The sequence below is a fragment of the Labrus mixtus genome, chromosome 13 (genome assembly GCF_963584025.1).
Source record: "Labrus mixtus chromosome 13, fLabMix1.1, whole genome shotgun sequence".
In the NCBI taxonomy this organism is placed as follows: Eukaryota; Metazoa; Chordata; class Actinopteri; order Labriformes; family Labridae; genus Labrus; species Labrus mixtus.
The window spans coordinates 16234779-16251540 of NC_083624.1; the positions used below are offsets into that span (position 1 = coordinate 16234779).

The 16762-nt window shown below is 41.6% G+C and overlaps 1 protein-coding gene across 8 annotated transcripts in view; it reads right to left on the reverse strand.

Annotated features, from left to right (window-relative positions):
- The window catches only part of tns1b (tensin 1b), a 175481-nt gene that overhangs the window by 48432 nt on the left and 110287 nt on the right, over positions 1–16762 (reverse strand). For 7 of the 8 annotated variants that reach the window (XM_061053881.1, XM_061053880.1, XM_061053879.1 and 4 more), the window contains 2 exons: positions 12055–12096; positions 3496–3545 (listed from right to left, as the gene is read on the reverse strand). In XM_061053881.1, coding sequence (XP_060909864.1) covers positions 3496–3545; positions 12055–12096 — 92 coding nt within the window. Of the gene's footprint in view, positions 1–3495; positions 3546–7527; positions 7856–12054; positions 12097–16762 lie in introns of those variants that run through there. The other variant, XM_061053887.1, reaches the window with a different exon arrangement.

A 16762-nucleotide genomic window follows, 5' to 3' on the forward strand; every position in this document is an offset into this window, starting at 1 on the left:
GGGGAATCCCAATTTTAAAAGGTCACTAAATCTGGAGCTAACATAAACACTAAACGAGTCTGCTTTTCTGAATCTTGCGTCAGTGAAGACGTGTATGTTCTCTATGCACCAAATCCATCTCAGATTAAGCTGAACACAACGCACAACACTGTTCTTCATGACAACAAGAAACAAACATCCTCATATGGAAAGAGCCATCACACTACATAAGTACCACATGCACAATGATATCATTCAAGCCCAGAGGGGGTGGAAATGTTCCTCTTAAATGTAAGCTCTCCTCTCTGCATTAGACACATGTGTTGTTGTTTGACTTACGCTGTCTGAGAGGGGAACGGAGCGAGGGGAAATTGATTAAGTCGATGAACATGCCAGCTTATGTTGCAGCATATGTGAGCATTGGCGGAGGAAATTGCGCCGAAGTCAGCTAAGATGTTTTTTTTTATCTTGGCTGGTGTTTCTGGAGTCAAATAAGGTCAAAAATTAAAGTGTTAAGTGAAGAAAGTAAAGAAGGAAGAGATGGACAGTCCATCATAAAAAAACTCATGCACTGCTATGTCAGAACATCTCTTGATTAACTGAATTCATGTAATCTAAGACTTCTCTCTTAAAACAGAAAAAGAGCAGATGCTGCTCCAAAACCAGCAAAACGTGTCCATCAAAGGTCTTCAGACAGCTTGTGCAGAATAATCTGATGCTCTGCTGCCAAAGGATTTCAATCCAACAGTCCAACACTCATTATCTTTTTGGTTTACCTCAAACACAAGGCTTTGCAGGAATGCTTCAGACTTTTGGGAGCTATGACGAATAGCTTTATCCAGGATTCAAACATAACGGGACATACACTTGTTTGCTTTCCCTGACATGAGTTTGAGCTAGCGGCTCATTAGCTTAGCATTAAGACTGACAACAGGGGGAAACGGCTAACCTGGCCCCTACTTGGCACCTACTCCCTGGGCCATCACTAATATGTAGCCCCTCTTATTATTTGCTCATAAGCATCTCTCTTTTTTCACACACATTACATTAAAGTGAATTCATGTATGTTTTCGACCCCCTTACATTTGCAAAATTTAGTATTTAGTATAAAAAAGTATTTTGCTCTGCTGTTGTATTTAAACTTTATGTAATCTGATGATGCTTTTCAAGAAGGGCAACTCCAAAACGTTTTGTACTTTTAACTCAGCCATTGAGGAGCTGAGGGCCCGATTCTGTTATACTTGGACTGAGTCAGGTTAGCTTTTTCTCCCCTGTTCCAAGTCTTTATGCTAAGCTAAGCTAAACATTTTCTCATCCAACCCTTGGCAAGAAATTCACAAGGCATATTTCAAAACTCATTGAACTCGAGCTTTAATTTTGACTGCTGTCTTCAACGTAAAAAAAAAAGCATGTCCTCCCCTGTTTAAGACGTCTGCAGAAAGCAGTGAGATGAAGAGGTTAAAGCAGAGGTGTCTCGACAGCAGCATTTTTCCCACATTTGTCAGCTGTGAGTAGCCCCAGAGGAAATTGCTCATATGGCTGGGACAGAGGATCTCTCCTTTAAACCTGCTCTGCTCTGTACATCTGGAGCCACTCAAAAGCTGCTTACTGGAAATTATTCATCACGGCCGATGGAGGAGATATGTCACACATGTCCTCTCTCATGCAAGTCTCACGTCTTGTTTTGAATTTTTGTAAAGATTGTATCTTTCTATGTTAGAGATTCAAAACTTTGTGTTGTTTTTATTTCCACTTTAACCTCGATCTCTTACTCCGTTTCTCTCTCGATTTCCCTCTTTTCTTCAGTGGTGTTTAACTTTCTTGTGATCCTCTCTCTTTCTTACTCTTTCCACTTCCTCCTTTGTCTCTGCACATGTCTGCGTCTCCCCTCGGGGTGCAGTCAGGGCCAATATAGACGCTGTGGTTTGGTCCTTTTCCAGGTCCACCAGCATGCGTTGACCGGCCGAGCGCCAACCTGCTTCTCATCAGCTGAAGAGATGAAGCGATTGCTCTCTATTTTTTTTCTTTCTGCACACAGTGTTTGATAAATGACGCCTTATCTCCACACGCTCAATTTCAGCGCTGCAGTGATCTCACTGAGCGTGAACCAGGCATGTTTTATCAGGAAACCGGAGACATTAGGTCGTAAAAGAGCTCGCCAGATATTTATTAGTAATAAACTTGATCGACTAAGACATCGTCTTTTAATAAACTACTCAAAGACATCCTTGATACCAGCTTTGATTAGACCTGCTCTAACTCCTTATGGTGCAAATCTATAGTTTCTCACGCTCTGAAGAGTCAAAGATCAGTCAACATCATATTTAGTATTCTTACTGTAATTGATCCTTTTCATCATTTTAGTTCATCAAGCATCACACTAAATATGTATCTGTATTAGCAGTTATCTGTGAGAACCTGCAGCTCTCTGACCTTTTGGTTCTCTTTATTTGAATCCTTTTGGTTTTGGTTTTCAGGCCCACAAACTGCACTTGTGTCAAACTTGTTTATAACAGCAGCGGTGCACACAAGCTCAGACAACACTCTAAACAAAGTGAAACTTCTACCCAAACCCACACAGGATACAGATGAATCTAACGGCTATAGCTCACTCTACCTTAAAAGGAAATCTCCCAGATTTTCAAACTTATCTCTGTTTTTCTCAAGATTGGTGAATAGTGTGAAAACCGCCCGCATTTCTTACAGATGTTCTTTTTTAATGTATCTGGGGAGCAGTTTGTTGTTGTTGATCATATGGCTCTAATGGTGCAGAGTTAGTTGGTGGTCTGGAGGAACTACAGTACAGGTTTTGTGCTGTGACTTCAGTTGAATCAAAAACAAACTCAAAAACTACACTAAAAACATCAGACATGGCATCCCATGTTTATCTTTGCATCAGCTGCTCAACATTGTGAACACCCTATTCTGAGAATAAGTATCTGTCTTGATAAGCATGTAAACATAAACCTGTCTGCACCAATTAGTATGATATGATGTAGACTATGAGATAAGAGATAACTGTCTTATGACTCTGCTGTTGCGCACTTTTTTTCTTTATATGGACTTTTTTTAAATTCAGTTCCACACCAGATATATCATGGTGTTTTTATTTTAACAAAAAAAAATACATACTTTGACTTTGCAGTGAATCTGTAGCCCGAGCTCAGTGCAGCACGCCAGCCAGAAGTGTTGTGGTGTTGAATTTACACATCAATTACACAACTGACAACATCTGTGACTCCCTGAGGACCCGGATGAGAGGGCCTGACACCCAATATCTTTGTGTCCCAACTAAAACAGTGTGAGGTCCAGTTCAATGGCAGGGCATGAAGCCTCACTTATTCCCTAGTTTGAATAATACTAGAGTTACACTTCACAACTCACACGCAGCAAAACTCAAACTGGATGAAGGTGGATACGATTTGATCCCTGTAAGAATTTAACAAACGCAGTGCAATAGGCCAAGTGAAGCTTTTTAGGGGGAAACTTTCATAGAAGAGAAGGAAGAACTCTTACCTGGATGGTCTGCGCCGTGACTCCATGCTCTTTGAGGATTTTGTTGAGCCCTGAAAAGAAAAAGAAAAACACTTATGTTTTAAAAAGAACAACAGAGCATGTAAGAAAAAACACGTCAGCATTAATAAAGCTGTTCATCCCATTTCTAAAAGTCCTTTGCTGGTTTTATTTAACATCAAGGTTTCCATGCAGTCTAAATCCATGATGTCACCAATACAGCTTGATCTGTTTTCTTTTTTTTCATTAGAGAGTATTACAAGATGCAGCTCGACATCCTGTTGTGGGGACATGTCTGCACGTCAAAGACTGCTCCTACATTAGAGACCACTGTGAAAACGATTGGGTTTAAAAAATACCCATCTTGAAAAACATCGTTATGCAGTACAGTCGAAAGCGCGTCTGATCCAGCTCAGATTTTTCACCACCAGGTCCCCCTCTGTCCCTCTGGATTAAGATTCATGATGACCCCAGAGCAGGTTGCACTGTAAACATTCAAAACTACTCATGTTTATTAAGACTCTTAATGATAACAGGCGATGTATGAAGCTGTCCATAAGGGTGCTACTAATACTGTCGCCCTTTTTATTCTGCCTCTGCATTGTGTAGAAGCATCGCAGTTATATCAGGGTTGTTTTCAGTTAATGGAGCCAAAGAGCCACAATATGGAACAACAATGACTAACATCTCTAGATAATGTGTTTAGGGGGTCACTCTACTCTTGCAGGTATATACCTCTATCGATACAAACTGGCCAGGGCATCCTGAGCATGCTCACAGTTCACACTCAGAGGCTGGACGCAGGAATCAAACAGTATAAATGAGTAGAACATTACCGGTATATGACATGGGATGTGGATGGGACATGGCGAGTGCTAGAGCGAGAACCACCAGTTTAGACAGACAAGGTGAAAAAGTTCTAGTTGGGTCAGCTAAAGGACTTTAACATATTGAAATACATGGAATGAGAGGAACTTTTTTGTGTTGATTGTAGCTGTTTTAAAGGTAGCATATCGCCGCCAGCTGTAGCAAAGATGGACATACTTCCAGTAACAAATGTATTCTCCCTTGGTGCTTGTATACCAGGAAAAAGAGGCTAAGTCCAATGAAAAGGCCAAATCAAGCTGTAACTGAAGCTCTACTTAACTGTGCATGTAAACATACTGAATGTTTGGACTACATAGTGAGTTTGTTTTGCATTTTCAGTCCTCTTATGTCCTCCTTAAATAGAGAGTAGGGAGTAGTTAAATGTGTGAATGATTTTATTATGAAGCTACAATCACTGTGGAAAAGAAGCTGACTGAGGTAAAACTCAAGAAACTCATTCTTGAGAAATCATTGTGCTGTAGAGCAGTAAAAAAAGATAGCTGTGTGCTGTTTGCACTCTAAAAAAAGAAATAAAGAAAGAGGTTTTGATCTTGGATTCTCCAGGCTGAGAGTGTGAGGACACTCTCACATGGTAACCTCTCAGAGACAGGGCGCTGAGGCCCTCACAGAGGAAGTGTGGCTGAAGGTGATTGACTGAGTTTGGCTCCACTCCTCCTCGCCTGCCTCACCTCCCCCTCAGACCAGCTCCAGCAGGGGTCAGAGGTCATGTGGACTTGTTCCCTCCCCTGCAGTGTTTGGGTCACATGTACTGGTATCCATCATCATCCATTAGATCAGACTAGCTTGCTGAGCATCAGTGTCAAGAGCACCACCAGCAGCCTCCCCGGATAAGCCGGCCCTGCTCTTCTTACGCCTGATTATCAATCTGTCAGTGAGCACATGTTCACTCAGACATCATCCTGGGAATTTTAACCATCACATGGTCTTTTTTTGGGGATTGAAGAAGACATCTGTGGGTGATTTGGCTCCCAACAGAAACCTTCTGAATGTTGAGACTACATGTTTAAGGATTACAGCCTGCCATGCTGTTGCTCCTGCATCGCCCAGTAAACAATGACTCAGCAAAAAAGCACAGAGTTTTGATTGACACTATATGAGTTTAATCAGGGAAAGTCTTTCTTACTTCCTAAGGACTCAAGTCTGTGACTTTTAAGAGGCTAAAAGAAAATTGAAATGATAGTTTGGGAAATTGTTATGTCTTAAAGCTCCTATGAGGAGTTTTTAGCTGGTTATAAAACTGACTAAAATGTATACTGATGCCTGTAAATGACTTGGAAATAACACACAAGCCAATTAGGAAGACAACAAACTATTTCTTTGAACTTATTTATAGTGTTTGTAACAACTGCCGCAGGGAATGTGTCAGACATTTGTGCTGCAAAGATTCCCAGCTAGTGATACATTTGACTGTTAAAAGACCGAAAACACTACTTAAGCATGTACAGGATTAAGATCAGCAACGGAAGTGGACATACAGCTTTGTCCACAGGGGACCCAAACCAAAAGTTCCTCACAGGAGCTTTAACATTTGTTGTGGCTGCACAACACCTATGCTAGCATTGCCTTCCTTCCAGGCCTTAGCTTTGTGGTGCCAAACTAAAACTCCATAAAATACATACAATACATCCATAAAATACATGTGCAAGAAAATGTAAACGCTTTAGGTCTGTTGCAAGTTCAATGTCCTGACAATGTGGTGATTTTCTAAAGAGGTGCATGCTACCTTCTTGGAGCAAACATACAGCTGCTCCATGAAGTAAATGCTTACGATGTACACAGACGATAAAAGTATCACAGTCATTAAAAGAAATGCAGATATTGGTTGAATTTATGTTTAAACCAAGTTTAATGTAAAACTGAAGGCAAATAAATAAACCTAAAGGCACAACTGCAGAACTAAACTAATCAGATGATAGTGTTTGTCAATATGTTCTTTCATTCCCACAAAACTTCACTTTATTTCAGGTGTCCACATGAGTCCGCGGCCCAGCTGAGGTTAGACAAAGCAAATCCCCCATTTTCTGCCTGTTCCTCGGGCTAAACGTTTCAGCATGTTGCAGGGATCTATAAAGAGCAGAGAGTCGCCAGAGGAGGACAGAGATGAATGAGCCAGAAATGGCCTTTAGGAGACGGTTCAGAGACGGACGCAGAGCGTAAAGAAAGTTAAGAGGCGCTTGTGGTGAGTGGAGCTGTGGGACTTCATGTGCACAAAAGCACAAAGTGCTCTTAAAATGGACCTGTGAGAGGTGATCCTATTTCTGAAAGGAAAGGTAAACATGTCCGAGAAACGCTGCTAGTCAGACGCCGAGACATAAAACACGGTGTCACCAGTTCAAGCAGCGTGCAAACAAACGTCTTAATTAGAGACCTGGAGAGAGTGCGGAGAAGATGGTGTTTATGTTGTGCTGCAAAAAAAGCTGTTAATGTGCAGTTTTTGCTTAAAATTAGTCGCATGAGCCACAGTATTTATGTTGGAGAGTAAACATAAAAGCATCCCACTGAAGGAGTGGGAAGTTCAAAGACAATAACTCTCATTGTGGACACATTGATGTCTTTTGGTCGAAAACTGACAAGTCGTTTGAGAATGATGATTCTATGAAAGAAGAAGTGTTCAGTACAGCAATAAAAGTTATCAAATCCTGAGTTTTAATGCGCCAACTAGCAGCTGCAAGATTTTGAGCATCTCCACAAACGAACCACAAAGATCATTTGTGTTCAAATCAAATCAATTTCCTCAGTGCAGCTGCTCTGAAACAGACTACAGTGAGCGCCACACAGTCCGCACCCTCAGACCGGTTTGTGTCCGTTGAGAACTTGCATTGCAAACCAAGTGGGGAGGCGAGGTAGTCAGGGAGGAGGAGGAGGAGGAGGAGGTGGTGGTGGGGGGTGGAGTGGGGGGGGTCCAGCAGGCCTGTTTCCAGATGAAAACCATCTGTGGAGGTTGACTTTACAAGCAGGCCATTCAAATTAACCATCTGAGAAAGAGTGAAGGAGGGAGGGAGAGGTGGGGGGGAAGCCGTTGGGGGCTGGTAAAAGTCCGCGAAGGAGACGGGAGAAGCGTTTTCATAACAAAGAAAAAAAGCAACAAGTGATAAAGAGGAGAAGATAAAGGAGCAGCGTTGACTAAATCCATCCTTTGCATCCTACCTTCCTGAAAAGGTGGCCTGTACTCCATCTCCAGGCCCCCCTCAGAGAGGAGAGCCGCCTCCTCAAAGACCCTCCTCGGTTCATCTCCGGAGAGCTTCCTCTGCCTCTCACTGCTCTCCGTCCGGCAGTGAACTTTTCTGTGTGAAACCTCTCCCTTTTCTTTGAGCGCGGGGGAGGAGAAGGGGGTCGAAGAAGACGAGGAAGAAGAAAAAAAACAAAAACAGAGGGCTCTATTTTTGGACGCTGCCTGCAGTGGACCGCTGCATGCTCCTGCTAAGACGGAACTCCTCCACAGCGCTCCTCGTCCCGTCCTTCTGTCCGCTCACTGTTCTCCCTCTCGTTCTTTCCCTCTCTGTCTGGGAATCAGCCACCCTCCCCCTCTCACTCTGCCTCCCATCACGTTATCTCTCCCCCTCATATTCAACTTTTCCCTCCCTCTTTCTCATCGGTGCACAGATCTAAACTTCAACTGTTAAAGCTTTCCATCTCTGCAGGACTGATGCTTGTTTGTACACACAAACACATGAATCATCAGACTGTAGATCTGCTCTCTGTGAGTCTGTGACTCATGTTCTGTGAAACATAGTTTTGTAAAATGTGCTTTATTCCAGACTTTGATCATTGGGTTTTTTGTGCAGTGGATTTAAAGCTGCCAAAAAGTCAATAACTCAAATCATTAGTTCAAGTCGACTATTGTGTCCATCAAATCTCAAGAAGTTTAATCTGAATCATTAATTCTACAAGAGAATGACTGACTAAAATTATCAGCTGAGATTCCTGAAAGCATCTGCTTTTTAAAATAGTTAAAAATACAAATAATTTATACTACTTTCAAGATTTTTTTTACAGGGGATGGATTAAACTTCACCTCTCCAAAATAAACAGATCACAGCAATAAAAATAGTGAAATGCAGTTATAGGTTGGCAAAATGTTCCAATACTTTTTGACACCACGCATTTTAAAACAACTCAATCTCTGTTATTTAATTGATCAATAGTATGGACAATTACCGAAGCTTTAAAAAAAAACTACAAATCATCAGTCATATCTTTACCCAAAACTGCTGCATGTGAGAGAGAGAGAGAGAGGAGCAGTTGTCCATTTAAATCAAATGTTGGCATATCCTGATGATTGGTGTCCTTTTGGCGTCTCATAGAGACACAAAAGTGACGTTTGCCTCTTTTTAAAAAAAGAACAAGATCAGAGGAGTTGATATGTTGCCAATTTATTTAAACAATTAGGACAGTGTGCAGGAGTTTGGATAGGTTTCTGTTTGATTGAAAACAGAAACCTATCCAATATTTCATGCCTTTTACTTTGTTGCCGTGATATTGAAACTAGTAACGATATTGTTTCATTTTTACTTGTATTGTATTGAAGTTTCAATCTGGGAAGGTGAGAACTATAATGCAGTTTCACATTTAATCTGATTGTCTCTCTGACGCTCTTCAGATGCACTTCTTGGCTTTCTGTTTACTTGAATCCTTGTTTTGGTTCAATGACGCAGTTAGAAACAAAGGTGACATAACAGAGCTGGTACTTCTCTGAAGTGTTACTAAGTATGAGGAGTATCCAGGACTTTATCTCTCCCTCCCTGTTGTCATAAATACTCTCTCTATGAACAAAGCACCCTCTGATTCAATAACTCAGTTTGCCTTAATTTAATTTCTACATCACAAAGAGAAAAAAAACACACATTATAACGGTCAACAAAGCGGAGAAGTAGAAGAACACGAGACTGGCCGACATAGAAAGTGATCCAGTGAAGCGAGAGCAGCTCATGTAGTCATAAGACAAATCTTTTTGATGCTGCGAGGCGATGAGGCGCGGCCAAACATCTCCCAGACGTCACAGCGTAACCACACAGAGAATGCCCGTGACCAGAAGGCAGCAGCTGCACATACACAGAAATACACTCATGCATACTGCATGGATGTGTGATCATACAGTATGTGAGAAACTCATTTGATAACGCATGTTTCATGTCTGTGTGTTTCAGGCTCAGCCTCTTCATGAATGTGCAGAGCTAATTAGAACCTGAGGATTGTCTGAAATGAAACTCCTGCACAGCTTTATACTGAGAGCCTTCTACAATGTACAGTATGAGAAAACTGAAGAATAACACGGGAAGTGCCAATACAAGCAGCTACTCTCAGTCACACACACACACACACACACACACACACACACAAACACACACAAACACACTCACGTAGGGACAGTGTTGCATTTGTGTTTATTTTGGTCTTTGTGGATAAAGTGGGCACACAGCTTTGGGTGGTTACTCCAAATCTGCTACTTTCCAGTTCCTTTCCCAGACAAAATACAACACACAGGAAGTTGTGTCACAGGCAGTTGTTGATGCATGAGTCCGAGCCAAACGTGTGTATAATCAATTTTCAAGCGTGTGTTGACCTTAAAGGCCTGAACGGGGGGGTCTTTACGTGCCTACATTGGTTGGTTTTAAGGTGACAGGTTAGAATACATTAAGTGTGTTTTATTATCCATCACTAACTGGGCTGTTATTGCAAATTTTATCAGTTAAATCTCAATTAATCACATTTTTCATCACATTTTTCCATCATTCCATTATTTTCCATTTCAAAACAGTTATGGTAATGCTTTTATTTTGAATTTTTGTACTGTCTTGATCTAAGGGTACTTTACTTCCAACTTTGGATAAAAACCTGAAATAATGAGAATAATGAACTTCTGGTAGATGGAAGGTTACGACTTTTCTCTTCAATCTGCCTGCATGTTGTGTGTGCACTTGAGCGTGCACAATTAAGAATCTGAAAATATCTTAACAGTGAACCAACAAATCTTCCTGCTCCCCAACAGTCAGCTCTTTCCATGGCAAGATCTTCACCGTGTGTCTAATGTGTGTTAGTCAAAGAACAAGCGCTAAAGGGACCTGACTCAGCAGTTCTGTGCAGCAGCCTGGATCACAGCACAGGAACGCCTGATTTCTCAAACTGTGGTACTGGAACTCAAATAAGACACTACCATTAGTAGCAAAGGTCACATATTCTGCAAAATGCACTTTACTGTTTTTTCAAACACTAATACGTGTTCCTAGTCTGTCTACAGGCCCCCAATTATGAGAAAAGTCCATCCTCTCCGAGATTTTGACATGACATCACAAAGGGCAGTAACCCCTCCCCCATGTGGGTGACACCCCCACAGCTGGAGTTTGTTCTGGCCTCCCAGTCTGCCTTCTCACCGTAAACAATAGCGCATGGAGAGAGAAAGCCCGAGCTACATCCATGTCCAGAGAGGGGGCGTGGTCAGACACAGCTCATTTGCATTTAAAGGTACAGACACAGAAACAGCCTGTTCTGAGCAGGGCTGAAATAGAGGGGTTTATAGGCATGATCAAATACAGGATCAGAATTTAGAACAAGAAACTTCAGAGACATGTTTTGGGGAGCTCTGAGACTTATGTAAACTTGTTGAAATGGCGGATAATATGTGACCTTTAAACAGGAAAGGTTACACCACTAACATTTAAAGCAGCGGTTCTCAACTCGTCGGTCGGGACCCAAAAGTTGTCATTTTCAGTGGGTGCTGAATGTGTACTTGGAAAAAGAAATGTATCAAAAAGTTTACCTCTCCATCTCTCTGTTATGTTACATGTTTTGTTCTGCCTCAGGTCCAACCTCCCCTTTTTCACATAAATAAATCAGATTGATTGAAAAAAAAAGTCAGAGATTTGGGTCGCAGTTGCTCTTTACAGAGTTGGTGTTGTGTCCTGAGGCTGGACAAATTGAGAAGCACTGATTTAAAGGAAGCTAGAGAGAGGTTTACTCTGCCTTTTTCTGCAGAGCATTTTGATTGTGACTGAAGAATTCATGCGAAGGTTCACAAGGGGCAGAATGAAGGGAGGTTGTCCGCTAAATATATCTATGATGTTGATGTCAGGGACATTTTTTTAAACAGATGTCATAGAATTCCCCCCAGACTTTGACCTATGACCTTATCAGACATTTGAATAAATGTCATGTTAGGAATTCATTTAATTCCTCAGTTATAACAAAAACATTTCTTGACAAATCATAGTGACCTTAACTTTTATACATTTTCCATGACATTGTGATTCTACAGGGTTCCTGATGTGACCCTTTGTGCAAATATGTTGCATCATCATTATTTTTTTCCCCCTATTTGACCTTTGACCCCAACATTTGAATACATTCTCAGGTCCCAATAGATGTTTTAAAAGTGGTCCCTCCAGGCCTTTCTGAGAGTTTGAGTTCATAACAATTGGAGAACTAGCCAAAAGACAATTCACCCTGCCATGGCTCTCGCCCATGTGGAGGCTGTGTAATCATGCATTAGAGACACCTGGAGTTCTTCAGCTTTAGGTGTAAAGAGGTTGGCAGTTGGAGTTCCTCCATCCACTCATTATTAATAACTTTCCTACTTCAAATAGACCAGCGCCTTAGAGACAGATGAAAAGGCTCCTTCAATTTCATAATACAAACAATAGAGACGACGGGACCTGAGAGAAAAAAAAAGTAACTCACCATGGTGTCTACATGTTTTAGGGGGAGGTCGCTGCTCGGCGCCTGTGAAGAGAACGAAAAACACCATCAATACCTGCAACACTTCATTCATCAAAACCTCACACCACATTTTGTTACGTTGTTTGACATCACACCGCCGCCTCTCATGCTATGCTCAAGCTACACTCTGTGTCATTCTTTGCCCTAATGTGGCCTGGAGCAGAGCGGGGCTCCACTTTGAATGCGTGGGACCATCTATAATCCCTCTCTGCAAATATTTACACAAAGAGACAGCCCAGCTTCCATTAGCCAAGAGCAGAGAGTCCATCCGTGGAGCATTCTTTTTTAGGGCCATATAGAGCTATGGACGGAGAGAGAGGGAGGGGATCAAGGCAACAGAGACTGAAGGGGGGGAGAGAGAGAGGGGACAGAGTAAGAGAAAATGAGGTTGAAGGAGAGGAGAAAAGGAGGAGGTCATAAGTAGTGAGTGGATGTACAGTAGGGACAGTAACCAGAAAAAGGACTGAGACCGATGGAGGAGCAGGCTTGGGGGTAAGGAGGGAGAAAGACGAAGGTACAGAGGGAGCAGAAGAAGAAAACATCAGAGCAGTCCATGATGTCATGAGCGTTGTGTGGGCTTGGCTAACTGCAGAGAACCACACATGCACAGATGTCAGGCATAAAAAATATCAGTCTAAGCAGTATTGAAACCATCAGTCATATATATATATATGTAGCAGACAGGACAGTTAATGACTCGTGGCATCTCTCATTAGACATACAGAACCATTATAGCGTACATAATGTAAAACAAATGATTGCATCCTGCAGATAGTCTGTTCATAGGGGGTAGGCGTAGCAGCCATGATGTCAACAATCGTGTTTGTGAACTGCTGTTAAGAAGCTGAATTTGGATATTTTAACTTATACAAAGGTAATGCTGTTCAATTATCACTTAGAGGGCTCCTTACATGTGGGATGGTGACAGTTTCTACAGAGACCCTGTGCTCTGACTGTATTTGATGTTTTGTTTTGGTTGACTCCGGACGTTTCTGGGCAGGGAGGTGAGTTTAGGAGTGGATACAATTCAGCGATTGGACGAGATCTAAACGGGCTAATTTGATGGACGTGACGGCAAATAAGAGAAACTATAATCATAGTGAGGCAAAATGCAAAGCGCATAAAGCTCGTTTTAGCTTTCACCTGCCGACACTTTCTGGTCTGCTCTCTGTTGAACCGGCAGGTGCCAAACACCAGCGGTTAGCTACAAGCTGTAACAAATGACGTCCTGCAGTGAGTGTGTGCTTCTGGTGCTGATGAGCCCAGGAGGAGCGGCCCAGTTTGAATATTGTGTTTACAAGCTGCAACAAACATTAACACTGACTCTACCTTTAAGAGTCGCCATCTTGTTTTTTTCCAAAGCTTTATCTCTACTGTACAGAAGGAGGTTGCTTCAGTAGCAATATGTCAAATACAATGTCAGCTTGCTCCATGACACACCATTTGTTGTATTGACTGGTTTCTATAAATGGGAGCATGCTTTACAAAATGAACATGTTGTATCAAAGAAAACTTTAAACTAGAGATTGAGACCATAGAAAGTTTACGGAGGAAAACATTAAATCAGACAGAAGTTCATCTTCACATAGACTTTCAATTCCATAGAAGTTCTTATGTAACAAGTGGTGTGACCTGGTGTTAAAGCTGTTTCTGTTTGGCTGCCCTGATCTCAACTGTGCAGCCTGTAATCTCTTAGGATTGTTCTGAGTTTGGTTGATTATTATTTGATCAAATGTGATCTGGTCTTAATTCCGAAAGTGACTTTTAAAAAAAATCCATAACCAGCCCTACTACGATGTATGAACGATATACTGAATGTTGCTTAAGATCAAGACAATTCAAACTCAAAGCATGTGAATTTATTTGTAAAATATGTTTTATATATTTTTACCTCCAAGTATCTAGTTAAATGAAAAGGGAGAAAAACAAAATATGCATTCAGCTTCCTCTGAGTCAATTTGACTAGTCCAAGATTTAAATCGCTATAAACGCTACACAACTCTACAGCTTATGTTAACTATTCAAAATGTATGCAGGGTAAAACACTGAGACAGCAAGGCACTGCATATTCTTGAAAGTATATCTCAAAGTGGAGAAAAATGTTAAATGTCTTTGGACTATTTTAGCAGCAGATTATTACATTTAGTAAACAAGACAGAATTGAAGGCAGCAGGACACTGCATAAGTGATTCAATCTGAAGAAGATTCATAGAAATGAAACTTCAGTGTGACAGTTTGATTCAATTAACTGTTTTTGGACAGTGGTGAAGGAATACTAAAACGCCAGGTTCTGGACACACAGAAAAGATTTGTGTTAAATATTTCCCTCTACTGAAATGATCCCTGGACAGTCTCCCACTGAGAGCTGTGACACAGAGGATGCTCTGCTTCTGTAGAAAGCTCCAGAGAAATATAAACAGTAAGAGCAAAAGGGTAAATTATGGTCTGTCTGTGGAGGCCCCAGAATACAGACTCAGAATGCCCAGAGAAAACCACACACCAGAGAGAGCGAGTATAGAATCATCCTAACTTTACCCCAAACTCCAGCCTGACAAGTGACACCACCTACGTGTGACATGAAAAACACACGTTGAAAAACAACCAAAAGCAGAAAGAAAGGTGCTTCAATCATGAATACAATGCTTAGATTAGAGAGATGGACATTCTGCTGAATGTCAGACCATGACTTGTTAGCGGAGTTGGTATTTGACTCTGTGTGTTGTACAACACGTGGAAGACAGACAGTCTTCTAGGAATGAAAAGGAACAGAACCGCTGGACTGATGTTTGAGCCTCTAAATACAGACTCTGTGGCCTGAATGTGCAGCCGCAGGCATTTTCACACAAATAGAGCCTATTGTGTGCGCACACCAGGAAAGACACACACAGACACAAACAATTCTCACAACAATACTCTCCAGCATGATGTGCGTTTCCGCTTTGATGAATTGCAGCCAGATGGACGGAGTGTGTGTGTGTGTGTGTGTGTGTGTGTGTGTGTGTGTATCTGTATGTGTTTTGTTTTTGGGACTTGTAATTAATCCAGAAAGCACGAGACTGCTTGGGAAGTTGGGAATCAGCATTCTAGTCGAGGAAGTCGTTGCAGTTTCTGTCTTCATAGAAACATTTGAATGGGGACTGTTGCTATGAGGCGAGTGATGGAATCACAGACTTTTATTTATTAGACAATTCTTGCAACCCAAACCATGCACAATTAATCAGCCTAAACACAAATCCAAAGCAAGCACTGGGTCTTTCACAGACACTAATGAGTAAAAGGTTTCATATTTCAAACAGGATAGACTGTCGGCTTTCAGCCTTTTCTCTACACTAAGCTGTCAAAAATCAAAGCTTTGTCGAGCCCCTCATCTCATTCAGACCCACAAAGTACCCTTTAGTTTCAGACTGGGTGCACCAGACTTTGAACTGCAATGTCATTTTAAAAATGCAATCTGGCAATCAGTCCTAACACATAGCAGAACAAGTTTAACGATTTTTTAAAAGACATTTTTTTCCAGCATTATGCAGCTCTGTCTCAAAGCTTAAAATCTCAGGTTGTTTCACACCTGCAAACCTCAGCGACACAACCACAGAGCAGATCGTTGCAGAGTCTTTAAGTACAAAACACAGGTATGGTTTCAACATTAGTCAAAGATTAGGTAAGAGATATATAATGAATGCGTTGCAGTACTTCCACAGGACAGAAAAAATGAAAACCTGTCATTTGCAGACTGTACAAACCAGAAATCTACTGCACTTTCATTCTCACATACTTTTTGGTTTTAGAGTGATTTCTGATGAAGGAAAACTGATTCTTGCAGTTTCACTGAGTCCTTGGCACTCGCTTTGCTCAGAGCGATGCCACCTTAAGCCAAGTCAGCTGAGCATCATAATAAAGTTGTTCCCATGAGAAGAGCTAAATGCAGCCTGTTTATCTCCAATGTGGCAGCAAAATAGAAACGGGCGTAATAATAAACAAACAGTATGATGAAATGTTGCTTCAAAGAAACCTGCTGCTCTTCAGCTCAAAAAAAAGGTTTGCCAAGCTGATTAATAACAACGATTTTAACAGGAGCGTATGGGCGCCAAAATATGCTGATACGGCGTTCTTTATTTTAACACTTCTGTCAATCTTCTGATGGTCATAGTTAAGTTGAAAAATGAATCTTATTGTGTGAATTTGCCTTATAAGCCTTTATATCCCATACAGAACACAGCACAGCGAATTCAAGCAGTACTTCCAACACGTCTGAGTTCAGGAGCTCATGTTCAAGTGACCTTGTAAAAACACTTAAACAAAAAGACACAAACCAAGAGAGAACGCTGGCACTGCAACGTGTCTACCTCTTTTGAGAACAACATATCAGAGTGTAACGTTCACCCAGCGCTCTTTATCTCTGTCAACATCGCACCATGTGCTTTCTTTCACATGAGCACAGTGGCTCCTTTGAGCAATTTACCAAAATTATAGCCCACTCCTTCAGACAGGCAGAGGTAGCAAGCATGCTGGGAGTTTCCCCTCTTGGGCAACAGGGATAAACGTAGCCCAAAGCTGAGCCCTCCAGGGAAATGACCCAGGACTAAATATACAGCTGTGCATCTTTTAGAGCTCGAGACACAGCCCATTGAGCTCGGCCCAGTCGGGCATCAGTGTGGACAGTAGGGTGGTT